General features: G+C 42.7%; 1 protein-coding gene across 1 annotated transcript; it reads left to right on the forward strand.

The window, feature by feature from the left end:
- The first annotated feature begins 3651 nt into the window (after positions 1–3651).
- Positions 3652–27360, forward strand: LOC119551354 (homeotic protein distal-less). The gene is made up of 7 exons (XM_037860674.1): positions 3652–4383; positions 6413–6588; positions 9008–9201; positions 25201–25342; positions 25410–25514; positions 25582–25798; positions 25887–27360. The coding sequence occupies exons 1-7, from the start codon at positions 4253–4255 to the stop codon at positions 25903–25905; spliced, it is 984 nt and encodes a 327-aa protein (XP_037716602.1). The 5' UTR covers positions 3652–4252; the 3' UTR covers positions 25906–27360.

A 27360-nucleotide genomic window follows, 5' to 3' on the forward strand; every position in this document is an offset into this window, starting at 1 on the left:
CCAAACGGGTAGCGCGTGGTCTTCGCCTCGTTCAAAGAGATCCCCGAGATCCTAGGATTCAATGAATACATCAACACGGTTCGGAGCGCAGCCGTTGGCCTGGAAATTTATTGGCCCGGTGCCAGTGTCGGTGCTGCCAATTAACGCCAGGATGAAAGCCAACTGGCGAGCGTGGAGCCGTAGCCACCAGCGACGATGAGGCGATCTTTGAAGCCAGCCGCCTGGAAGTTGGCCCAAAGGAGGGCGATGAAGTCGTTGGCTCGGCTGGAGTCGTAAACTCTGATTTATTTCGAATTGAATGTCAATACACAGAGACGTGGCCTGGGTTTTGGGCTCCATGTGGGTCCATGTGTCCGTGGGTAGCTCTCTGGCGAACCGCAGGCGGTCCTGACCCAATTTGGCGCCTGCTGGGGCGCTTTCATTAGCCTCCTCGTACATCATAAACAGATTCATAAAATGGGTCTGCGTTGCACTTGGCGGGGCTCCACTGTTTATGGCGTTGAAAGGCGCATCGAATGTGCTGTGTGTGCTCCTTCTATTTTGCCCCCTTTCCGAAGGTGAGGTCAGCCTGCAGTTTGATTTTTGCTATGGCCAGAAGGCAGGCAGTACTACAAACCATTCACCCCTCCATCTGGACTCATTAAAATGTAATTTGAGCGCCTTGCCTCGCATTTCATTTGGGCTGTTTGGTCAAGTGAGCGCTGGCCATCAGATGTGGCCTGGAGTTCGAGTCAGTTTCCATTTCATTGAGTTGGCCAACTGCTCGCCAGCAACCCCCAGAAGCTAGCTCTCTCTTTCCTGGCCAGTTGCCTTCTCTTTCTGACTTGGTCTCGGATTGATTTATGCCGAGGAAAACCTCGCACAAGGGTTCACTCGTCCCGTCATTTGTGGCACATTATTATTTAAATGATAAATTGTATTTGGCCGGCAACTTTGGTCGCGGCCCGGAGTTTCGTGGGTGTTTCCTTGGATTCCCTTTCCCCCCTCGACTTGTGGGCGTTCTGGCTGTTCGTTTCCAGTTTTCCGTTGATTTTCTTCAAGCGGCTCCTCTTCTTCTTGGGGTTTTTCTTTGCCCGAAAATTAATCGTCTCATTTGTCCAAATGCCCGCTCTTGGCTTTAATTTGGGAATTAACGTTGTTTGGTAATAAAATCGATTTGGCTTCCGTATTTGCTCGCTTCTGTTAGTGATTTTCTTGGCCAAGTGAGATATCAAAATGGGAAAAGCTTAGGGGTTTTCATTTCTTCCTGTTTGCTGATGGCTGGCAATTTAATAAAGTGGCCTTATGGTAATCTCTTTAATAATGAGAGAAGCTAATGGATGTGGAAGGTCAAAAGGGACTAGGTCAATAGAACGTTGGGAGGTAATTGTTCATTAGCTTAATCTATTTGTAGGTTCATATAAGATGAAATCTACATTTCTGGATCTGTAGAAATTATTTTAATAAATATTAATCAAGGAAAAGTTCGTTTTGGGTGATGACCATATCTGAAACAAATGCTTTTAAAATGCTTCAAATATTTTCTAACTTGACATGAATAACATCTTATTATTACTTTTAAAGTCCATGGCAGATACTTCTAGCTGTTTTTTTAGAGAGAACATATTTCAAAGGCACTATGTTATTATGACTGTCCTAGAGTTATGTCTTAATATTATATCCCAAGTATAGAATTTCTCAATTATACTTTTCCCAGCTAACTTATGCATAATCCATATTACCGAAGCCCCGATTCCCTATATCTGCTGATTTATCGGTGTCGCGGGTTCATCTGCGACAGTTGATAAATTAATTCGCCCGGCTGATTGACTTGCAAACGTGTTTGCTTGACATATTTGCACGTGTCTCGTGTGGCGGTAATTTGATTTTGATTTATGGCCAATTAATCGGGGCCCAAGAGGGGCACTCACACACAACCATCCATCCATCCATCCATCCAACCATTACCCTAGTCAAGCGCCTTAGTGGGAAAAGGAACAGTAGTACGGCGGTGCAGTAGCTGAGCTCGGTCTAATCATAATTTGCATTTAATAAATATTTCATTAAGTAATTGCAACAATTACGTGCATTTGAACTGTTCCCTTTAAATTAGTGCAGTGCAGCCGACCAGGTCAGAACGAACGGAGAGTAATGGCAGGCCAATACGGACGAGGGGATTAACATTTCAGTCGGATCAGATCAGATCAGAATGAGAATCAGATCGGGCGCACAATTATCGCTGGATGCTCGATGCTTGATTTGTATTTATTTTTTATAAATAAACTTAATTCGGTTTTTTTGTGTGGCACTCTGGTTCTGGTTAATTGCGCCGCTCCGACTCATGAATATGCATTTTTTTTCCACTTTTAGCGGAAATCCTTCTCAGGTGACAACTGCCTCGTTTGAGGGAAATGTGAGGGGGGGTGCGGGCAATGGAGACCGCTTTACCGCCGCTTCAACTCCCAGTTGGATTCGAATCGAAAAGGTGGAAATTCCGCTGTTCTCTCCGGTCGGCGACTTTGTCTTGTGAATGAAAAACTCCGCTCGAATAAGCGGCCTGTGTCGCTTGGCCCAAAGCCACAAAGCGACATTGTGTTGCGGAAAGGACGCCATTTTGAATTGGACCTGCGCGCTCTCTCCGCTCTCTCTCTTGTAACGCTCAAAGGGGGGCGTGGCGAGAGAGTTTCCGCTCTCAGCAGGGGGCGTGCAAGGTGTGTGTGTGTGTGTGTGTATGCGTGTTTGACAGGTGAGCAGGTTGGCCCGTTAGACTGGTTTGCCGCTGCCACAGGCGGCCACTAGATGGCGCCACTAGTTCCCCAAAAAGGCTTTAAGACCCTCTGCACAGGATAGAAAACTTAAAGGCAAACCCTCTGTGAAATAATAGGAAACTTGCTCTAACCATGTACTAAGCTAAGTTATTCATGATCCTAGCCTTCTTCGCCCTTTTAAGCCATCTACAGCGATTGTAAAACGTAAACAAATCATTAAGTTAATTTGTCTGTTGTCCGCAACTGTTGATTACCCATCGTTGAAATGCGTGTGCCACAGTTTCGATTGAGTCAAAAATAAAAGCCGAAACAAGCAGCGGTTAGCAGAAGAAGCCAAATTACAGGTTCAACAATCAATTTAATAATTGAGACCTTTGCATTTAATCAACATTATTTAAAACGTCAAAATATTTGCACTTTCCATGGGCAGTACCCCCTGGTATTTGCATATAAATGCTGTAAGTCCACCGAAAATCCATGGAGGGGGGGGTTGCAGAAGCCACGCCTCAATCTCAATGCGGGCCCTAGACCTAGACAAAGTTGATAAGAGGTGGAAAAACAAAAAAATACCGGGGTAACAGCACCCCTTCCCAACCCTCTATAGGGAAATTTATGGTATTGGTGCGGTTTCAGCACCACCACATAGAGACACCACCGAGAAAACCGGTTGCAAACCACCCGATTGGCGACTCTTCACGAGAGTAGCTGCAAAAGGTTCGGCTACCAGCAGCCGTCCTGCTCTAGCTTGTGACTGGCAAATGGCAGCTGCACTGCTCGCACACTGCGGCTACAGAGCTGCAAGGCAGCAAAGCGGCACGGGCAGCAAAGCTACAGCGCAACGAGTCTTCCAATTCTCGCGCAACCGCGCCGCGAAAACGAAAACCTCACCTAGTCGTATACGCACTTTGCTCGTTGGCAGTCGTAGTCGTCGCCGCCTGTTGTTGCCGCTGATCTGCCGTCGCGTTCTTGCGTTTTTGCGTTTCTGCGTTTCTGCGCTTCTGCGTCGAACGATCCGTATGATCCGTCGCGGGCTCGATAGTGATTCGTATGATTCGAATTGATTTCAATTTGATTTGATTTGATTTATGCGCCAAAACGGAGCTTGAAAATCGTGTTTTATAAATAATATGCACATATGTTAAAGTGATAAAGGAGAATGCAATTCCGAGAGAGTGCTAACAAGTGCCAGTGCTGAGAAAAGTGCCTCCTCGCCGAGCTGCGAAAAGGATTTACGCGCACCCCAAGTTCCATTACATCGGAACCAGAACCTGAAACGAACTGAACTGAGAGTTAACTGACAATTAACCATCGTACAATAATACAAAATAGCCCACAACTATAGCTGATCATTGCCATCGGATCGCTGCGAACTTCCTTCCCGCGCGCATCCCCCCCAAAAAGCCGTCAAAATTCTTGATAAAGTGGCCTCAATAGGCGCCAACACGCTTAATTTCACGGACCTAGGGAGCCCCTACGAGGGGCCTCCCAGCACCCCCCAGTCGGGCATGGACGCCCCCGACGCGCCCCACACGCCCAAGTACATGGACGGCGGAAATACGGCGGCCAGCGTAACGCCCGGCATCAATATCCCCGGAAAGTCCGCCTTCGTGGAGCTGCAGCAGCATGCCGCCGCCGGGTGAGTGTCACCAGGGAGCTCTGGTGGGGATCTGGATGTGGAGCTACCGGGAGAATATCAAAGAGTTCGGTGCCAGACTTTAAGCGAACTTTTCTAACCGAACTTATCGAAGCCCCCATCAAATTCGCGGACTATTCGCCACACCCAAAGGGGAAACAAAGGAGTTGGTGGCCAGGCCAGGGCGTTCCCAAACTCCAATTTGAATCTTTTTAATGAATCTAAAGAGGTTTATTACCATTAGCTTATGAAGTTTATGAAGAATTTGATTAGGATTTTAAATTGGTTATCAAAACTGTTTATATTTCTTACACTTTTATTGGTTGAAACAATTTCAAATACCACTATAATCATTTATGATAACATATTTAATATCGAACCTGTCAGAAGAACCTAAGTTCCATTTGGTCTGTAAATCGAAACTGTTTTTAATTAAGTAAAATGTTTTATGAGAAAAACAACCCCTATTTAAAATTGAATATTAAAAAAGTTTAACATATTTCTTTTACATATCTAATTTTTAAAGCAAATTATAATTTCCTTAAGACCATTATAATAACATATTTAAAGTTGAACATGCAAAACGAACTCAAGTCAAACATGGTCTATAAGTCGTAACTCTACTAACTAACTTAAACAGTTCCATAAAAATAATAAGCCTGATCAAAAATATTAAAAAGTGTTTGATGGAATGTTATAGAGAATTTACATCATGTTTGTGTTCTTTCCAAAAATATATAAGCTTTTAAGAGTATAAATCCAAAATCAGTTCCCAGTTTCTATGCACCAGCAGACAAGTCGAACCTCTGTAGTTTTATTAAAGTTCTCGTAAGCCCCCCAGCTTTGTGGTATTTTTTACGGATCGATCCCGCGTTGGGGTCTCTCGTTATTAGTTTTGATTAAGAAAATCACTTCAGCTGCATTTTCCGGCTTACAGTTCATGCTGGTGCTGAACCGGCAAACGGAAGCCAAAAATAAATTCAATTAAGTATAGTTTACTCCCGGTCCGTGTGCTAAATAAAGCGTCTGCTACGGAGGGTTCTGTTTCTGCTACCGCAGTCCCGTCACAATTCATTTTATAGATACAGATATAGGTATAGAGATATAGGGGTAGATGTCTGGCTGGGTAATCTTACTTATTTACTGTTACCGCTCACTTGGCGAACTGTTTGCTGCCGCAAATTGTTTTCCCAACGCACGATTCGATTTTTCATTATACATATTTTATTGCATTCCCGGCTTTTTGCCTTTGCGGTTTTCCCTCTGTCATTTGTGCGTGCTGGGCTCTTGGGTTTGGGATTGGGTTTGGGTTTGGGTTTGGAATGCTTGGCTGCCCCGAACCAGCCCTTCAGGAGTTGTCCACGTCTTTACTCTGTTCCTGGAGTGACTGCCATGTTGTCCGTTGGACGTCGTCCGTTGTCCGTTGTCCGTTGTCCGCTGTCCGTTGCGGTTTCTGCTGCTCTGGGTCCGCTTCCGTTTCCGTGTTCGGGGGTCAGAGCATTGAATATTTCATGCAATTCGCTAGGACCGGACCCGAACATAATGCATGGGAACTTGCTCAACTGTTTCGACCGCCAAGTGTTAACAAAATATTTACCGCAAGCGAGCGGTACTACAAACGGAACTACATCAAAAAACCGAAACTCTGACATTTCTATTGATTTTCCTTTGATATATTAACGCCGCATCAACTTTAGGTTTTGGTTTTAGTTTCGGTTTCGGTTCTGGTTTTTTGTGTAAATGAAGTCATGGCAAAAGTTTCAGTCTAATTTTTTGTTGTGAGAGAAAAAGTTTTCGTTTCGACGCTTTTTGCTTTAAACATGAAACATTTTGGGCTCACTTTTTAATATTTTCCTGCGGCGACGTTTGAATTTAATAGTGAAATAGTGAAAAGTGCAGACAAAACACGCAAGGAGGAAAAGTTGTGTTGTCCCCCCCCCCCCAAACACGATTCATTCACAGCCGGCATACCGTGTACTATGTACTATATACAACATTTCCATTGTATTGATTATTTTCCGTGCATTTCCAGGTACGGCGGCATTCGGAGCACCTATCAGCATTTCGGACCGCAGGGCGGCCAGGACTCCGGCTTCCCGAGTCCGCGCAGTGCCCTCGGCTACCCGTTCCCGCCCATGCACCAGAACTCCTACTCCGGCTACCACCTGGGCAGCTACGCCCCGCCCTGCGCCAGTCCACCCAAGGATGGTAAGTAATCCTAAGTAATCCCCATTCCATTCCCTATCCCCCCAGAGATCCGAATCCGGGTCTTTTGTTGGTCTTTCGGAGAGAACGCCGCGGCTGCTTCCTCGTCTATTTTTTGGCGACACTTGAACTCGAGAGCTCTGCGATGTTGAGTGCCATTGTTGTCGTCTTTTGCGGGTTTTGTTTGCTCGTTGACTTCAAGTTCGACTCGTCTCAATTAGGTTGGCCCCTCGCTATTTCAATGTTTCTCACTTTTATCCCATTTCAATTTCAATCGGTTGGGGAATTACTTAGCACTTAGATCCAAGAAATATAGGTGTTAGGATCTTATTGTCTTGAAAGTATTCCGGGTTTTAAGTAACCATATTAGTCACATCATCTTTAATAAGTTTTATAAGATATAAGGATTTTATTTTCATGAAAGTACTCTTGGTACTGCTAGGATCTTATTGTCTTGAAAGTATTCCGCGTTTTAGGTAACGATATAAATCACATCCTTTGTAATATGTTTTATAAGATATTAGAATTTTATTTTCTTGAAAGTACTCCACGTCTTATTAACCATTTTAGTTCCATCTTATGTAATATGTTCTTTCTTTAAACACCCTATTATTACATTTTACTTTGTATGTTACATCCCATTAAGAAGTTATCTTTTTAAAAGCCTCTTTTTATTTCAGCTTGGCTAAGCAGCTTTTTATTATGCGTTTCTTTTTTTGCAACTTAATTAAAGTAAATAAAACTTAAGTTTTTTCCGCCTTTATAATGGAATTTTAAGTAGATAATACGTCGGTAATACGTTTTTACACTATCAGTTACTTAAATTTTATTTGGTTTTAAAATCACACTTTAAAATATAAATTAGCTTAGACTTATTCCAAGTAATATTTAAAGGTCTGGGAAAATAATTGTAATGTTTGTATAGAATACCAGAAACAGAGGTTCATAGTTTACTTTTTTTTATAGAACTATGCTTATCATTTTTTACCTTTTCCGACATTTATGATACTTTTTCTTCCCATAAAACGTATTCTATTGAAGCTGTGGGAGCTCTGGAAAGTCTCTTTGTGCTCATCCACGTACGTGCAATTTTCCCATTTTATTTATTTTTACATCTCTCTCCGTTTTCTGTGTTCTTTATGGGGTTTTTTGGGAACAGTTTTTCCCAGTCTCTGGCATAATTGCGCGCTTGACTGTGACAATTCGTTGTTGCTGCTAATGCGGCTGCCTCTCGTATTTTGTTGAACAATTTTGTTGCTATACCGATGCGTTTTGGTTGAGCAGTTTCGCTTTTTCGGTGAGTGAAAAGCAATTCATTTTTGCCCATTGTCGGGGATGTGACAGTACTGGAAGTACTGAAAATAGTGGAAACAATGACAAAAACAACGGCAACGACAACGCCAACGCTTCAGTCAGCCTCGATTTGCTGTCTTTGACTTTCGTCACTCATACGCAACGTGGGCCAATTAACCTTGGTGCACTTGCTCTTGAAACTGGCAGCGTTTAGACCTGGCCCAGAGATCTGCAAAGCAGCTGATCGTTAGAAGGAGTCCCAGGCAGACCAGGCTTCCCAGGCTGATTGTAATTATAATTGCAGTAATTAGGCTTAATTAATTACACCATTCTTTGGCGGACGAATGTGTGGCAATGGCCGAGTGAAATGGCCAAATGGCGAATGTCCAGGAGTTGGCCATAGGTGTATCTGTATATATATATATCTGATGACTAATGGGCCGCTGGGTGGTCGAGGTGACAGCGAGTGCCGCCATCTCCGTCGCACTGAGTCTTGCCATTTTGTCATTAAGAGTGTGCAGCACGTGCTGCCTGCTTGGGCGCCAAAAAATATACAGCCGACACAGCCACAGATACAGATACAGATACGGATATAGATACAGATACAGATACAGATACTGATACACACCTGTGGCCATATTTGGCATTTAATAATAGTTTGTTTGGTGGCTCCGTGTGTTATTTTCGAACAATTAGCAACGTCAACAGTTGCAGTCGTCGCTCATTGAACTTGAGTGTTGGCCGCAGCCGATCATCATCATCATAGTTTTATGAACCGTCCGGACAACTTGGTAATGGAGTGCTTTGAACTTTCGTTTCAGCAATTAACGCTAATTCGTTGACATTTACAAGTTACTTAACGAATCGATAGCTGAGCGAAACAACCGATTTCTAAGCGATGCGGCTGCAATTAATTCAGGCCCATAAATGTAACAGTTTCATGCATTCCAGCTGCCGCCGGAATTCGCTCATAAATATGCATTTGGTGCACCGACGCAGGGAAAAAAAAGGGCCATTCTGGCCATAATTCCATAGCCTGATTATAAATTCATCGTTGCCCAGCATCGGACTGCCATTTACAGAGTGCCCCACTCATTGCATTGTTTTTTTTCGCCCCTTTCCCCCGCAGATTTTTCCATCTCGGACAAATGCGAGGACTCCGGCCTGCGAGTCAACGGCAAGGGCAAGAAGATGCGAAAGCCCCGCACCATCTACAGCTCGCTGCAGCTCCAGCAGCTCAACCGCCGCTTCCAGCGCACCCAATACCTGGCCCTGCCCGAGCGGGCGGAGCTGGCGGCGAGTCTGGGCCTCACGCAAACGCAGGTGAGTTTAAAAGGGGGTGGGGTTTGGGTCAGGGATGGGGTTGGGGATTCACATTTGGACTAGAAGTAGCATCAATATATAACTACTCCCAGATTCAACTATAGAACATCTCTTTCTGGTTAATAATAAACATAAATGTAATATATTTTTATAATAGAAACTATAATCATAATATAGTTGCTCTGAAAGACTTACCTTAGACCTACCCTTTTAAAACATTTTATTTAATACACTTTTTATAATAATAATTAGGGTACCAAGATAATATACTAGAACCCCAAGAAACTGTCGAAATAATTTTGTTTAAATTTTGGAGATCATATACTATTATATACCGGACTCATATAACATGTGTCAAAAAGAACAATCTTATATTTCACTCTCAACAAAAATATCCTGTTTTATAATACCCCATACATATTGCAATAAATATAAGAAAATGTAAGACCACACGATCGAAAAAATTTGGCATTTTAGAAAAATTAACCCAAAAACATACTTTCTATGGCGATTTTTTCTATACTTAGGGCGATTTTTCTTAATATTAGGGTGATTTCATTTTAAGGGCGATTTTTCCAGTAAAATTTATTTTATAAATGTAGTTTACATTACATTACAATTACATTTGGTATCACAACATTTATAGTAACAACAGTTTGAAATACTTTTTCTCCGATTCTTTATACCAAAAATGTTTTAATAGCTAAATTAGTGAAATAACTTGATCTATGTAATTAAACTAAATCGAATGTAATAAGAAATCAATTGATTTATGTACATATTAATGCTTACAATTTAAGCATATGAATGAGGGTTGGAGTTCCCAGTCTTATATACACTTCTATTCACTCAAAAAAATATTTTTTCTAAATTTTATAAATTATATTTAATGATTTTTTAGTTATAAAAAAAATTCTTTCGTTTTACAATGTTAATTTATTTAGAATAAAAGAGTTTCTTAACAATAGAAGTTATATAGTTGGCTAAATTAAAGAAAAAATTGCCATTGACAGACCTAACATTTTTTAAAGTGATGGAGAATACCTTTTTTATTGTGTATATGCAAAATTAAGATCTCCATTATGCAATGTCCGTTGAGCAGGGGAAGTACCCCTACCACATAACTCTTTTTCAAACCCTGACCAGGATCCTTTGGGCCATTTCATTGGCTGCGCCCGCGGCCATGTAGTTAGCATTTTCCCAATTGAATTGTTGACATGTCTCTAATGCTGACTGACAAACGAGCCAAGACAACAGCAACCAGCAACCAGCAACAATGGCAACCTCCTACGCCTGTGACCCTCTCGGTTGACAACACGCCACTCGGGCGTATGTGCAATATTGTAATGTTCTTTTTTTTTTGCTGTTCCTCCACGTGTGTCAATGTCAATTTTGTGAAAAGTTTTTTAGTTGCTTGTTTTTTTTTAGAGACAGAGGCGGGGGCGAGGGCATGACATTGTCACAGGCAACACAGGCAACTCAGGCAACACCCACCCAACAGCCAAGTACTCGATTCTACTGCTCTATTTAATGGCTTTCCAGATGAGCCGCAAAACAGCAGCGTTTTTGCAAAACAGAGCCGTGAATGAGTCTCGTGTTTTGAGAAATTTATTGATAGTGGGCGTGGGCTTCCTAATTGAATTAGTGTGCCACGAAAGTTCATGTGCTCATGACTGAAACTACGAAACTGCGAAATGCGAGAGCTCCCTCGGCCGCACTAAATGTTGTAAGGAAAAGAAAAACTTGTAAAACAAGTTGAAGACCCTGTGTGTATTGGTGGCGTGGGTGTTGCTCCACCGCAAGTTGTTTATCAAGATACATATTTGAATATATCGTATGTATATGCCACGGCGGCAGAGGCAGGGGTATCGGGTCTAGAACGGGCGTGCCACACGGCGGCTGTGTAATAAATTCTCCTTGGCTCGAAGCTGGTCTCGAACCTGGGCCAAAAACAAAAGCCAAAGCCATTGTTAGTCACCCCGGAGAATCGCGGAGGATAGACCTGATTTCCCAAAAACCCGCGACTGTGGCAGCTGTCAATCGAGGCAACTAAGCAAATAGCCACGCCCCTGCGCCCCCAGCGACACAATCAATTTGGTCTATCTTTGGTTCCCCGTCGCCGCGGGCCTTTAAGGGGTTAAACAGTTGAGGAGTTGGCCAAGAGCTCGAGAGCCCCTGAATTTATGACTGCATTTTAGGGTGCAAGTCTTAGCCGCTTTCGCTTTCGAGGAAGGGTAGGGTATATACTTGGTCTACCGCGTGTTAATTAAAACCGCCCTCGTCGTTTGAGCAACGGAAGTTTTTTATTGATTTGGCCACCAGGTTCAGGACCTGGACAGAGGCTAGTCCCCAATACACGCCAATGTTTGGGACGTGCAAACAAACCATTGTGCTTGGCCGTAAGATTTATGCGTTGCACAAACACCAACGGCCAGCTTAATGGCCTTCAGGGGGCGGTGGGGTGTAGTTTCAGTCTCGTTTCTTTTTTTTTTGGGCGTGTTATACAATTCGGTTTCTGTGTCTTAAAGTCAAAGCTCTCAGCTGACAGCAACTTGTCCATTCTAACACCTGCTGTTGGCCACTCTCCCCCTCGAAAAAAAAATGTACAAGAATATTACCGCAAGAAAAAAAAAAAAACTGTGGCATACTGCTTGCTGTTTTACAGCTTTTTTTTATAATTATGGTAATTTTATTATGATTTTTTAGCTGCCCGGGCTGCTACTGCTGCTGGGTCTTCAAAAACAGCAGCAGCAGCAGCAGCAGCACAAAAAACTCGTTTGGCAGTTGCATCTTTCACTCGGCCACTTGCTGTTCGCTTGATTTGAAAGTGCATCCGGTGACTGTTAATGAGCCCCCGTACTAGACACACATGGAACAACGTATATTTGTTTATAGGTACAGAAACAAAAAAAAACATTCGGAGAATAATTAAGTTTCAATTAGAGCAAAATCTCGGCTACTGTTTCTCCCGATCTCGCTCGCTTTTTGCACCCCGACTAATTGAATAATTACATAGAACGCTCAAGTGGATTGCCGAAAGTTTCGAGTGCCCGAAAAGCCAAGAATCCAGCTGACAGCGCCAGACAAAAGTGTATGTACAGTCCGTGCTGCGAGCCCCTTTCAACAGGCTTCGCTGCTCTGATCTTTATTTCCAAAAAATCAAAAAACCAAAAAAAAAACCAAAGAATCGAACAAAAACCCCGCCAAGGCAAAATGAAATAAAATAATAAAAAATACTTTTAAACTGCGTGTTTATGAGCTCATATCGGCGCATTTTGATCTGGTTCCTCCGACGAGGCTCTTAGGAGGGCGAAAAGACAGCCCAAAAGCCACGAAATTTTTGTAGGAGGCCACGCTGGCTGAAAACAAAGGATTTGGCAGACGAACTGCCAAAACGGCGCTTGTGGGAGCAAAAGACCCAGGAAAAAAACGAGTGAGGCCAAGGGAAAAATATTGGTAGTGCTGCCAGTTGCATAACTACTGTAAATACTCTTATAAGATATATTTATAATTTATTTTTTCAAAACTAATGTTGAATTTATAGCTTAGACACTTTTTAAACTGAGGGTTTATGAGAAAGATTAAGATAGATAGTTGCAATCTTTTAAAAATCTTATCTATAAAATGTTTATATTAATGTTCTATTGAAAAAGTATCGATTTTTAATCTATTAAATCGATATTTTTTTAAAAGGTTTCAAACTTAAGTATGTAATATTACAGATATATTTATATTTATTAGACATTACTGTGAAAACTAAAGCTTAGAAAGTTTTTACACCAAGGTTTATGAAAAACATAATGAATTTCAATCGTTAAGGCCTGATATCATTAAAGTTTTTCGGAATCGCTACTATATTAAATGGGTTAAAGTGATAGGAAAATATTTAAACAAGAGGTAAATTTAAAAAAGATAATAATATTATTAAAATTATTAAAATCTTATAACCTTTCTTATAAGTTGTTCGTAAAATATTAGGATCTTATAATCATTTTCGAATGATATTTATTTTTAAGTGTCTTCAAAGTGAAGTTATCCCGTTCTTTCACTATCATTTTGCAAAGGGTCTTTGGTAATTTTAAAAAAGATCATAATATTATTAAGATTTTTAAAATCTTACAATCTTTCTTGTTTGTTTTTGTAAAAAATTAGGATCTTATAACAATTTCCGAATGAACTTTATTTTGAAATGTCTTTAAAGTGAAGTTATCCCGTTCTTCCTATAACATTTTGCAGAGGGTCTTTGGTAATTTTAAAAAATATCATAATGTTATTAAGATTATTAAAATCTTATAATCTTTCTTGTAGGTTGTTCCTAAAAAATTAGGATCTTATGATCATTTTCGAATGAACTATATTTTGAAATGTCTTTAAAGTGAAGTTATCCCCATTCTTCCACTAACATTTTGCAGAGGGTGTTCGGTTCTGCCCGGGCCTGTCTTCAAAAATCAACAACGCCTGCTTTATGAGTCCGCCCGCCAGAGTGTGTGTGTATAGGGTATGGTGTGTGGTGTGTAGTGGTTCTGAGTGTGTTTTGTTTTGGGCTGCTGTAGCCGAAGCCGCAGCTTTAGCTGTAGATCTGCTGCTCGCAGAGCAGACTTGCTCCGATGACGACGCAGACGCAGCTGCAGACGCATCGCCCACGGTGCACACCTTCGCTTGGCTGGGGCTTCTCGGAGAGCTCCGGGCTGCGTCTTCCAGCTCCGAGAGCCCCCCGATAAGTCTGCTGCTCCACCCCTAACAACGTGAGACGTGGCCAATGCTGCTCTGGTATGGCGCAAAGGTCATGGACTTTGCGGAGAAACCCAAAACCCGAAAAACCAAAATGATACTTTGCTGGAATTCCAGGCCAAAACAAAATACTTGTAACGAAATTAAATTAATTTCCACATCAAATAATACACACACACGGCAAAAAGTGCGCGCGCGTTTTTATTGTATTAAGAGATAAAAAAAAAAACTAGCACAACTTGATTTAAATAATACAAGTGTCTAGTTAGTATCAACGGCTAAGCGAGAAAAAATGAAAAACTGGCTGACCGCATTTAAATGCTCAGCTCACGTTCGTTTATGCTGCGGTCAGCGTCGCAGCAGCAGCAGCAGCAGCAGCAGCAGCAGCAACAGCAGCAACACGAGCAACAGCAACACATCGTATATCAGTTCGGTGATTGCCTGATTTACTGATTTACGCGAGCAATGTCAATTAAATTATGGCACATAATACGATGTAACTAAGCAGCCACGCTCGCGTCTTAATCGCACGCATATTGCAGCAACATCGCCGACGGACCCAGCAGCAACACCAACAACCCACCAGCAACACCAACACATCCCAGCCTCCCTGTGTTGAAATTTTTGCACCGCTGCTCGCGTAACAGGAACTTTGAATTAAGTTTGATCAATGCTGATGCTGGTACTACAGCAATACGACAGCAGCAGCAGCAGCAGCAGCAGCAGTAGCAACAGCAACAGCAGCAACATCAGCAATACGACAGCAGCAACACCACGACATTCGACAACAAACAAGTTGCCATTAACTATGATGCATGGCTTGGCCGGGCGACAGACAGAGATGGAAAGATGGAGAGATGGTGAGACGGAGACGGGCTCGTTTCTCAATTTCTCACCAGCGATTCTCCGTCCCGCTCCCTCTTCCCTGACCCTTTCTCCTTCTTTCGCCGCTGACCGCATTTGCATTTTGAAGAGAGCTCAATCTAACGCCAGTCAAGAGCTCAGCGGACAAATGTGGATAGCTGGACGGACTCGGATTCAGATTCAAATCCAGATCCACATGGCTATCTGGCAGATGAGTGTTTGTGTAATCTCGATTGCAGTTGACATAATTCGCGAGGGCAGGTAGAGATCCAACACTCAAATTGACCCACAAAGCGTGCCAAAAAGATGATACAAGTTTACACTAGTCTCGTGAAAGATAAGACATATAAATACAAAAGCCAGTGCAAAAGCAAATGAGTAATGTGTCATAGAACAGAGAAAAAAGAACATACATTTTTGAAACAGAATAGAAATCAGAATAAAGGAAGAGATTTCAAGAATATAGGAGTTTTTTCCAGCTAGATCCATAGAAAAACAAAAGTTCTAGCCTTAAAAAAGTCTTGAAATGGCAGTCCTGATAAAAACTGGAAACTTGAAAAGCATCTTTTTTATAACTGAGTGAAACGAAAATCCTTTTCTTAGATATATTATATGGATCAAAACGAACCAGCTGTTAAAAATAATAGTTACTATTGGTAATAGACTCGCCTGTGGCATTATTTTTATATGAACTATTATACATTTTTATATATTTAGATGATCGTTTTATCCCCGTCTAACATTTATGGCATCCTCGTGTCGCCTTAGAAAATAGTTAAAAGCCTTGGGGTTAGAAAAGAGAGTATAGGATATACCCTAATGGCTACCCGGCCAAGTTTTACAGCCTTTACGGCTTCCTCTTGCCATTAGCATCGGCTCATCAGCCACATCTACATACAGCCAGAAATCGCCTTTCCACCCAGCTTGAGGTCCCTGTGTTGAAAGCAAGTTTCGCGTTTCATTCACAATATTGGCAGCTTTCAAAATGCTCAAACTGGCTTCGACTGAAACTCCAGTTGCTGCCCCATCCGTCAGCGTTTCGATCAAAATCGTACGCAACGCTCAGGAAATTACAAAATGCCCCTGAGGAGGTAAGAGGGGGGTAAGGCCAGTTATTGGCCTGGTCAAGTGAGAGTATTCAAATAAATAAAGTTTTACGACTATTGCGCATAGCTGGAGTGCCTGCCTGCCATGGATATATCTTGGCTATCTCGGCTATTGGCCAACAATACGAGTGGGGCAGTCAGGCAGGCCGGGTTAATTACGGTCTCATTTGTTGACACACGGCGGAAAGGTAAACAAGACTTGGATCTTGGATCTTGGTTGCGAGCCAAGGATGCCCCTGGTTGGCAGATTTCACCGATGCGATAATAATAATAATTATTATTTTATTGCAGAGACTCGGAGACTCGGAGGCTTCGGGTTAACTGGTTTTCTGGCTAAGGAAAAGGAGTGATGTGATGTGGCCGGGCAGATAGCCCGCTCCAGTGGGTGGCTCTTATGCAGACAGCCCATAGCTGGTTTCATATTTTAATTGGTTCTCAAATTTGCAGATATCGAACCCAGAGCCCAACCCTTCTGCACTTGTTTGGCCTTGTAAACGCGTGGCCAATTAGCCGCACTCGAATGTCCTGAATCCTCTACTACGACTACCGACTATCAAATCCACCCCAGCCTTGTACTCTGACACCAATTAAGGCGGGATTTTCCTACAGATAGAGATTCAGATTCAGAGATTCGGATACAGACGCGGGGGTGAGCGAGTGGTGGGAGATCGGAAATCAACTTGGCTTAAATTTTCCTTGGAGGTTTTCCCCCCGAAACGACAACAATAGCGAGACAACAAACTTTTAACGCTTGGTTAACTCTCGGCTCTTTTTTCCACTCTTTTGTTGTTGCCCAGCACTATCATGATCTCGCTGTGAAAATGAAAATGCATAGGAAAACTGTGTGTAAGCGACAAATAATAGTCAGTTGACCATGATTTCATTTTGCCGACTGCTAGTCAAAAAAAACACAGAGAGACACTCCAACAAATAATATTTAAATTACAAGCACCGCGATGAACAAAAACACAAACCCAGTGAAAAGAATGCGCTTATATAAATTGCACAATTAGCCGCCACACTTTTTTGTTAACGTTTTTCCCCCTAGTTTTGTTTGTCATTATCTGGCCGATGGATCTGACCACAAAAATGATTTCTGGAGGGGTCACCCCGACTGTACTAAAGAGACTCCTCATTTAATTTCGCCCCGGAATCTGGTTAGCCGTGCGGAAAATGCCCTTCTTCGAATGCACTTTGATGGGTTGGTTGCTATAGATGGTTCTGACCATTATAATTGGGCCATCTAATTGAGGTTGCTGGCTGGTTGGCAATGGAAAGTTTACCCCCAAGGAAGTTTCCCTTAGAAAGCTGCAATGGGAGTCCCCCACTTCTGTTTATTCTACGTAGCTCTATTGTTCGGGTCCAGTTCGAAGTCTAGCTAATATTTTTATTTCCCTCTCTCTTCATAAGAACCGCATTAATATTAAACAAGTTTCGGGGTTTCCCCACCTGCAGCTGCACGGAAATCGCAGATCTTCCAGTCTTGGCCAAAAAAGTTAGTCAGCTCTTGGAGCACTTTAGAACCACCCTTTCATCTTTAAGACTTAATGACTTGTCTAAACTTAGTGCCAAATTATCTATCACTGTCACTTGCTACAGACCAAAAATATAACTAAATATATGATATGACTAACATTTTGCAGTGACTGTAAGAAAAACGCTTTAGACGGGCAGAAAGTCGACTGACTAAGCGAGTCTTGCTCAAAAAAGCGCTATACTATATAGACACTATATGGCTTGGTATGTTCGAGTATAAACTTATTTTCGTACACGCCCCTCTTTGCCGCCCCCTTTGGAACTGCACTTGTTGTAGTTGTACTATGGCTGTTATTGTTTTTGTATCTGCTTAGAATCTCACCTTGACAATTGCTGATCAAATGCTGCCGCCGATTTATTGTTGAACAATTTTTGTACGTCAGCTGCGATTGAAACGCTGCTGCTGTTTTCTGTTTTCTGATTTTTATATTTTTTTTTCATCATAATTTTGCTGCTGCTGCTGCTGCTGATGGATTACAAAAGCTGAACTGAGTCAGTGTTTCAGCGGCGAATTAGAATTACAAAATTTCAAGGCTTTGCAGGTGAATCAAAAAAGCAAAGTTCTCATTCGCATTGCATGCCAGTCAGTCAGTCAGTCAGTTGTTTTGAACGTTGCTTTGGGGCGTTTTTTAGTTTTTCAGCGATCAGTAGTTGTTTTTTCTGTTTTTTTGCTGTCTTTTTTTTGCTTTCATGGGAACAGTTTCCGGATTTGACAACAGCACTTTGTTGCACAATTGCGAGTTAGTAGCGTCAAGAAGTCTGATTCGAGTATCTATTCACTATTCCCGATTCCGAAACCGATTGACAATCGCTTTGGGGCCGGATGAGCGTCATCCCATTCCATTTCAAACCCACCCTATATATAGTACTGGCCATCCCGACTGCGATCGATAATCGTTTCTCTGAATGACGGGTCTGGAAATGGCAACCCATAGCAATACTCTCCAGCCGGCTAAGCACTAATTGAGTTAGTATATAGCTCGATTTGTCCTTGGCCGCGGCTAACTTTGGCAGTTGGCATGCGGCTGCACTTGTCGCTCGATTTAGCCAGAATCCCGGCCAAGTTGACCAGCTCCGTTACCAAAGAGGTTCAACAACATAATCAATATGATTTTGAGCCAAGTTCGGGTCGAATCCCGGTGAAATGCTGCGTCCATCGATTGAGCAATCATGACTATATAGAAATTAGATCAATGTCTTCATTTATATATACACACCGAGAGGTCTATAAAAATTGTTCCACTCGTCGCAGCGGCGTTTCTCATTAGCAGCAGCAGCGATCGCCGATGGCTTCGTTCCAGTCCAAGCCAAGTAGCCAAGTGGCCAAGTAGTGGCCAAGTATCTTGGCCAAGTTAATTGCTATTAGAGTGGCTATAGAACAGAGGGGGATGTCTTATAAACGGGCCGTCGATGTCTGGCCTTGCTTAATTGCATATTTATTGTTTATTAAGCAGACTCCGGCCACCGCCGGCGGAGCTCATAACTGGCCAGGAGCTGCAGTTTCAGCTTCATCTACAGCTCCTTCATCTCATCTCATTCACTTTTTACGCACCGCAGTGCCTTTATATGCATAAATTAATGAATCTAGCCGGGATCGCCGAGAGCTTCATTCATGGCACTGGCGACGGCCATCTCCTTCTCCGGCTCCATTGATAAAGATCAATGGCATAGCTGGGGACAACATGCTCGGCGCGCTGCCCCCAGGGGGAAAATGCTCCACTGGCACTGGTGGTGACCCAAAAATGGTCAGCCAACCGCATACTTTGCATCCCAATGTCCAGTGGTCTCCACTGGGGCTCAGTGAACTTTTGAAATGCGCCGAGTTGCATGTAGAATTAATAGGAAATTAATTTGTCTCGACGGTAGACAGTAGCTGTAGCTGGGGCACAAGTTCACAGCTTGCCACGGGGTCAAAAGTGGCTGCCACGTGTTTCAACTTTGAACGTGGCATCGATTTGCTTTCAATTTGCTTGGACGGGGGGCCTGGACCGGATCCACTCGGTGTTAACTTGCGTTCATTTGGAGCTCTGGAGTTGCCTCGACTTCAAGCTGAAGTTGGATCGGATTGGATTCAAGGCGTTGTTGCGCTGTTGCGTTGTTGGCCTTGAAGCCTTGGAGCGTTTTTTCGTTGAAACTCTGTTGCTGCCGCTTTCCTTTCTACTGTTTTCGGTTTTTTTTTTCCCCCTCTCATATTTTTTTCGGGAAGGCGTTGCCCAAAACAGCCCGCAACGATTTTATTTGGAAATCACTTTGGTTGCACGTCTTCGCAACGGCGAAGGTTTCTGTTTGCAGAGCCACAGACATCCAGAGCCCCAGCCACATCTTTTTCTTCAGGTTCGTCTCCTTGCTAACAAGAACGAAAGACTTAGGCAGCGAACTTGAACTGGCGTTGGCTTTAATGAGCTGAAAGCTGAAAGCTGAGGCTGCGACCGGGTATCCATGGAGTGTGCGTGACACTTGACTCTAGGGCAGCTCCGCCACACGGGAACACACGAAAAAAAAAACAACCTTTTCAAAAGAAGAAAACTTTTTGTAGCGTTTTTATTTTCCCATTTTTTTTCTGCTTTTTGCCACGACATGGCATTGTTGTATATGTTTCGAAGTCATTGCCTGCCTAGCGGCGATGGTTGTTGCTGTTGCTGTTGCTGCTGCTTTTGCTGCTGCATTCAAAATTATAAACAAATTTTTCTGTTGTTGCTGCTGCCGCGGAGCGTATAACAACAAACAATCGCATGCAATGTACAAATTTTCCAGCGCACAATGAAAAAAAAAACGCCACCGACAATGCGGAGAGTTTATAATAACAATAATAAAATGAAAATGCTACGGCCGGCAAGTTGCGTAATCCGTCAACCATGGCAGTCAAAAGAGCATGATGATGGTGTGGGTTTAGAGGGGGGAAGGGGGTTCAAGCCAAGAAACGTTGGAGGAAATATGCTGATGTTGCTGTGGCTTAAAGTAGGATGGGGCAGTATCTTCTTTAGGCCTTTGAGGGTGGTACCAACTTGAGATCACGCAATAGTTGCTGTTGTCGCTGCAGCAGCAGCAACAATCGCTGCCAATCGCGCATTTGCAATCGTTTCGGCCAGTGAGAAATATATATTAAATGCGTTTTTGTTGGCTTTTACTTTTTACATTTTACTTTTTACTGTTCGGAGATAAAAATCGGTCCTGAACATGGGCTTACTTACCAAACGGCAACAAAATCAAAAGTGCCATGCGGCCGCTGCTTTTATGAATGACTGTCTGACTGACTGACTGACTGAGTGACTGAGTGACTGAATGGCTGAATGACCAAATGACTGACCGTCGCGTCGCCGAGTGAGTTATACTGGCCGAAAGCACTTGTTGCGCCAACAAACTTGTACAGCAGCTTCGGCCAGCAACAACAATCACTTCGCCGGCTGTTGACGAACAACTTCAGCGACAAGATCATAAATCAAAATTTTATTTCGCGCAGCAGCTCAGATTTTTACCTGCTTCTCTCTCTCTATCGCCTATTTAAATTTTTATGGTTTCTGTGTTTTTTTTTATGATTTTTTTCTTGTGCATAAATTAAAAATTGCCGCGCGCGCGGCTTGCACGCGTTTTGCTGGCGATTGCAGCGCGATTAAAACCGTTTGCTCAGCTGGCGCGTGCTGGCCCGGCTCAAAGGAAAGTTGTTGGCCGTAAAACTGGCCAGCTTAAAGCCTAAAATCAAACGAAAGTATTGCAGTCAATCGGCGACCCACCGGGCGTATGCGTAATGAACTGATTAGGCCATCGAAATTAGATGCAATTCAAAAAAGTTCCGCCACATTTGGCGCCTGCAAACGCCGATCGGAAATCGATAATCGGTTTTGGCCCTACCGCTGCTGCCCATTAATCAACGGCTAAGACAATGGTCCAGGTTGCAGTAATTCAAAGCCACCGCGCTGCAAAAGAAGCCGCCGAAAAGTGTTTTTCATGTTAACCGCTTTGGCCAGCAAATTGAAATTTCTCGCACCAAAAATGTGCTGCAAAAATGCTAAAATCTTGTTGCATGGAATTTATGAATGAAAACCAAAGCGGCAGCAACATCAGCGAACATAACAAGCAACAAGCTGAGAACAATGAGGGGAAAACTCCGTTTGGTAGCCATAAATTTGTGGCAACAAAACTGAGACCATTTCATGCCTCGCCATTTGTTGTTGTTGCTGTTGCTGTTGCTGCTGCTCTCGTCGATTGTTGTTGTTGCTGGTGGCGGGGAAAAGCCATAAAGTTTTTTGTTGCTTTTTAGTCAGACGTCGCAGGCGGGTCGAGGTGGAAATGCATTTGCAATAGCCGGCCGCCAAAGGAAGAAGCTCAGATACCCTATTCTAGATCGTAAATTGGTTAATGTAGATGGAAACCGGTTATTCAGAAATAGTTATGTTGAAAATCCTGAAATCAACCAGCCAGGACATCCATAAATATACAACAAGAGATCATTACATAAGTAATTTAAACTTGTCATTTAAATTTTTTTAAATATAAGACTCATGACCGATTTCTCAATGTCCGGTTAATTTTTGTCATTAATTTAAATTGCTGGTTCGGTAAAATGTAGTTTCTCAATAACTTATTAGATTTTATCTGACTGATAACTCTTAGCTAGAGGCAATGTTCTTTATTTAGTTTACTATGTAAGACTCCTAGGACCGATTTCTCAATGTCCAGTTAAATTCTGTCATTAAGTCAAATTGATGGTTCGTTAAAATCTAGTTTGTCAATAAGTGACTGGGTTTTATCTGACAGAGTTTGACAAAGTATCTCTTATCATGTTATGTTTTATCTGATTGAAACCCCTTAACCAGAGGGTATGTTCTGGTTAAATTTGTATGTCTAAAAAAGTAAAACTGGCATTATAAGTTTGCATAATCTTATTTTTCAGGTAGGTCAGATAGAATTTTCCAATAAATTATGTGATAACAGACTATGTAAAGATTTGTCGTTCTTAAAACTAACATCACATTGAGAAAACGGGTTAGTCGCACCCAACAATTTAACATTATGTTAAATTTTTTTGACAAAACTAGAAGAATTCTACTACTCTGATTTTAACTTATACATAAATACTTAAAAGCTATCAGTGCAAGAGGACCTGGGTTCCAGGGTGTTAGGGCCCATAGCCATTTTAGAGAGCGTCGGTCTCTATCCCATGGCTCGTTTTTGGGGCGGTGTCTGTGTCATTAAGCCAAGGCATCCGTGTCGGAGCCGTCTTCACTATTTACTTAGCACATCTCACATCTCATCTCACAGCTTGCTCGGCTAATAAAGCCGTAAGTTTTTTGGGTGTACTGCGGGGTCAGCAGGAGGAGGGGGCCTGCTCCTCTCTGGTTTATGACTTGGCAAGGGGCGTTGGGCTCCCCGGCTCGTTGCGCCATGATTTATCAGGGAAAATGCGGCGATGACGTGAAGTGTTTCCGCGGAAAGCGGAAAATCTTACGGCCAAAGATCCCACACAAATCAATCGATGGATTTGCGGTCTAGCTAGCCCCACAATACGGATTGGCTTATCTTTTCCCACGTTTTAAATGCTCAACTGTCAAATGAATTAGAGCCTGCCGTCTGGGGCCCGGGACACATTTGGCAATGCCCCACGGAACCAGTTATCCAATGGTTGGGGCACGCAGGTGTCTCCATCTCTGTCTCTTTGTCTTTCTTGGCTGGCTTTTATCGCTCGAACGGCAAGTGCTCGCAATTAGAAAGCCAGCTCCAAATGGAGCTCCATCCAGTGCCATCTACCTACCGACCATCTGTGAAGATCTATCGGCGGCTGCAGGAGAAGCGCACTGCCGTCGTCATAAAACCCATCCGTAATCTTCCCCATGCCACCGATTTGAAGGAACCCAGACTCCCAGCCAGACTCAAACTCAGACTCTTGGCTAGCCATCAATTCTGCGTTTGACTGCATAAATTATATGGCAAGTGACATATTGCGGAAGTGATCAAGCAAGTGTTGCTGACCATCTGACCATCCGACCATCTGACCAGCCGCATCCAAGTGGGTTAAAAGGATAATGTCAGGCAGACAGCTTCGATCTGTTGTGGTTGCTTTCGGAGTTGACACAGTGACATGCTAATTTCTTGTCGTTTTTTTTTTTTTTTTTGCCATATTTGCTCATGCGAAAGTGGTACAAATTCGAGGAGCCAGGGGTAACAGCATAAGGCTGATTGACATTTGACAGTCTGTACATTCGATGCGAAAGACACTTTTACTCTCATGCAAACTCTTCGCAAGGGGAACTTGTTGAGTTGATATTTCGCTTATCTTGTTTGGGCATTTATTTACGGTTGATATAAATAAATATATAAATATACACATGCGTAGCTTTAAAGCTGACAATTGATAGGCTGCTGACCATTAGTTTTGACACTTGGCTGGCTTTGTGATTTGCCAAATGGCATAGAAAAAGTGTTTGATTAAATGTTTCCAAAAGAGTGCCTATTTGTTTGAGACCTCGGCAGTATTTTATCATTAAGCGCAGATTTCTCGCTTGGCCTGCCTTGCGTAACACCTTAACTTATAGATAAAAAGATATATATATATATATATAAGATATATATGTATTTCCTAGGACAGTTCCTTTCTCAATCTCTTTGCATATTCAGTGGCCAAAAAGTATCTCCCAGTGACATAACGATTCGCGCTTGATTGAGCACTAAAATGAAATGGAAATGAAAATCGGTTTGTGGATTTCGGCTACCGTAGTTCGGGGCTGCCAATGTCAATGATCCCACAATGGATTGGGCTTGGGCTGCGATTAGCATTAGCTTTGGCCAGACAGTAGCTATCGCCTAATTGAAATCGATGGGCGGAATGCACATAAAAAGCCGAGTCTCCTCCAACTGTTTTTATGGGCAAAAAATCGAAAAATAAAATCGGGGGTAAAAAAACGCAAAGTCAGTGAAATTCGCCAAACACAAAAAAAAGCGAGCTCGAGCGGCGCTACAAAAATCCAACCAACCGCGAAGAACGACCTTGAGCAAGTCTGGCCGGGCAAGTTTATATCGCTAGTATATAGCCATATAGCCACCGTATCTATAATGCCGAGTACATGTGCATAAAAAAAAACACAATGTTGGCTCAACGTGGACGCGATGGCAGAGTCAACGTGCAAGATTGCAGGCGCAGATACCCAGATACTCAGGTACTCAGATTCCCCGATACTCGGATACTCATAAGCAGCATTAGATACGCGCTGTTACTGCTTGTATCTATATTTATACTGGGCCTGAGTCAGACTCAGATTCGGAGCTTCAGCTGCGGGGCTTTCAAAAGTGAAGTGCTGCGCCAGCTCACAACTCACAACTCACAACTCACTACTCACAGCTCAGCGCACAATTAGTTCTACCAGCAGCTGGAGCTTGAAAACCGAAAGTATCTGCGAGATACTTTTCGGCTGCCGACGCTTCAAGAGCCCCCCCCCCCCGTATACCCAGATACGGGTTTCGCAACTGATGAAACACATCTCGAAACGCCGGGGCGATTAAGACACGAATATGTGTCGCACGCTGCCAAAATCCATAGTTTATAGAGCCATTTTCCTGCCAGCCGCTTTTCACGAGCACTCACTCTTAATTTCAACTGAAAAGCGGTTTGAAAAGCAGCCAGCGTTAGTATCTGTATCTGTATATTAAGCTATAGCTGTTTAGTGGGGTTCTGGATGCTGTCGCTTGGCATTAGTAGATTTTAAATAGCTCTATAACCGTAAACCATACTCACGATCAAGCTAATCGAATTCAATCTCTTTATTTGCAGGTGAAAATCTGGTTCCAGAACCGGCGGTCCAAGTACAAAAAGATGATGAAGGCGGCCCAGGGACCGGGCACCAATAGCGGTATGCCTTTGGGCGGCGGAGGACCCAATCCCGGCCAGCATAGTCCCAACCAGATGCACAGTGGTGAGTTGGGGGATTGAAAATGACCCTTCTAGGTTCTCAGAAACTAATTTTGTGATCTATATGATAGGCGGTAATAACGGCGGTGGCTCGAACAGCGGTTCACCCTCACATTATCTACCTCCCGGACACAGTCCAACGCCATCGAGTACACCCGTGTCCGAGCTTTCACCTGGTAAGTTGGCCTGTTAACCTGGAGTTGGATTTAGAAATCACTTCATGAGTTACCTTACTTTAAATAGAATTCCCACCAACGGGCCTCAGTCCACCGACGCAAGCGCCGTGGGACCAGAAACCCCACTGGATCGACCACAAGCCGCCGCCCCAAATGACGCCACAGCCACCTCATCCAGCGGCAGCACTTCATCCGCAGACGCACCACCACAATCCGCCGCCCCAGATGGGTGGCTATGTGCCCCAGTATTGGTATCAGCCCGAGACGAATCCCTCACTAGTGACGTGAGTACAGAACTTTACCTAATATCTCAAGTTCTAGATGATAATGGAACCCCTATATCTTTTATTTTTTCCATATTTTTACCTATAGTGTTTGGCCGGCGGTCTAACAGCATCCCAACCAGCTGCCCTCGGCTGCCTGGACTCAGCACCAGCTGAGCCTGGAGCAGCAGCACCACCACCACCACCTGGGCCACCAGGACACCCAGCAGCACCTCCTCCAGCGGCAGGACCTCGCCGGCGGGGCCTTCGAGGGCGGCAGCGGCATTGGAGGCGGGGGCGTGGCCTTGCAGCACACAATATCTTAGCCAATAAACCATGATAGCAACCTGTAAAATATCCATGAAAATGTTGAGAAAGCATGCGAGAGAGCACTGGCAAGTTAAGCGTAAAGTTTTGTACATTTCAAGCGTAATATAATATATATATATATATAAATATATTTACCAACGTGAATAAAGTCGTTCTAAAATGTAGTCTAGCTAAGAACAGAAAAACACACAAAAACAAAAATATACTTAAATTACAAAACAGTAAACATTCCTCAATCACAGAAGCAAGGAGAGAGTAAGAAACGTGTCCTTTAATTTTGTTTAATTTAGCAAATTAACTATGTATAAATCTATCTATATGAACGTAAACTATATGTAGTGAGCAACAACAAACAACAAAGTATAAATGAGTAAAAAAGTAAATCATAAATAAATGAAATCAAACAAAATGAAAAAAATCAGCTGTTGATCTTAAGAGTTTCTTTCGAGCGTTTTTTGTTCTTGAGCAGTAGGAAAGTCGAAAAGAACGAGCAACAGAAATCAGTAAAATCAGATCTCAAATGCTAAAGGAATAATCCTCTTAATTCTTTTAATATTTTTCCATTCTCCTATATTTTTGTTTGTAATTTTCCCCTTTTTTTTGCACCTAGAAGAGGAGCCCAGTTTCGTTCTTTTATTGTGCAATATTATCTTATTTACCAACTTGTTGGCCTCAATTGCAAAGGGAGTTGACCAATCAATTGCTTAAAGTGTACATTTTGTATAGACCGCATTTTAAAATAGAGTCTCCTGGTGCATCGAGTGCATCAAATGTCAAGGGAAGCCCCATTTTAACAATCGAAATTCGACTCGCTGCTGAGCTTGCTGTAGCTGTAATTACGGATTAACATAATCTAGTTTAAGCGGTAATTAGTGCGTGTGTTTCACTCTAGTTTAATTTAACCACAGCCAGAGCTAAAGGAAATAATTGATAGTTTAACAACTGAGAAACTAAAGTGCGGGTGAGAGTGCGTAAATGAGTGATTGAGTGCGCGATTGAATGGAAAACGATGTAAACAGAAACAATAAATTACAAAAACACAAAAACAAATTTACGAAAAATGCATTAACAAGATGGCGTAAGAAATGAAAACAATATGTGCTAGCATTTAATTAATTAGTTTTAATCTAGTAAATGGCAACACAAAATCACAGAAGAAGCCTAGCGATTCCCCTTTTTCCTTTCCCCAACCCCCCAACCATTTAATTTTTAGTAATTAATGTAATTTTTAAATCAAATCAAACAAAAGAAAA

Source organism: Drosophila subpulchrella, chromosome 2R (assembly GCF_014743375.2).
Source record: "Drosophila subpulchrella strain 33 F10 #4 breed RU33 chromosome 2R, RU_Dsub_v1.1 Primary Assembly, whole genome shotgun sequence".
Taxonomy (NCBI): domain Eukaryota; kingdom Metazoa; phylum Arthropoda; class Insecta; order Diptera; family Drosophilidae; genus Drosophila; species Drosophila subpulchrella.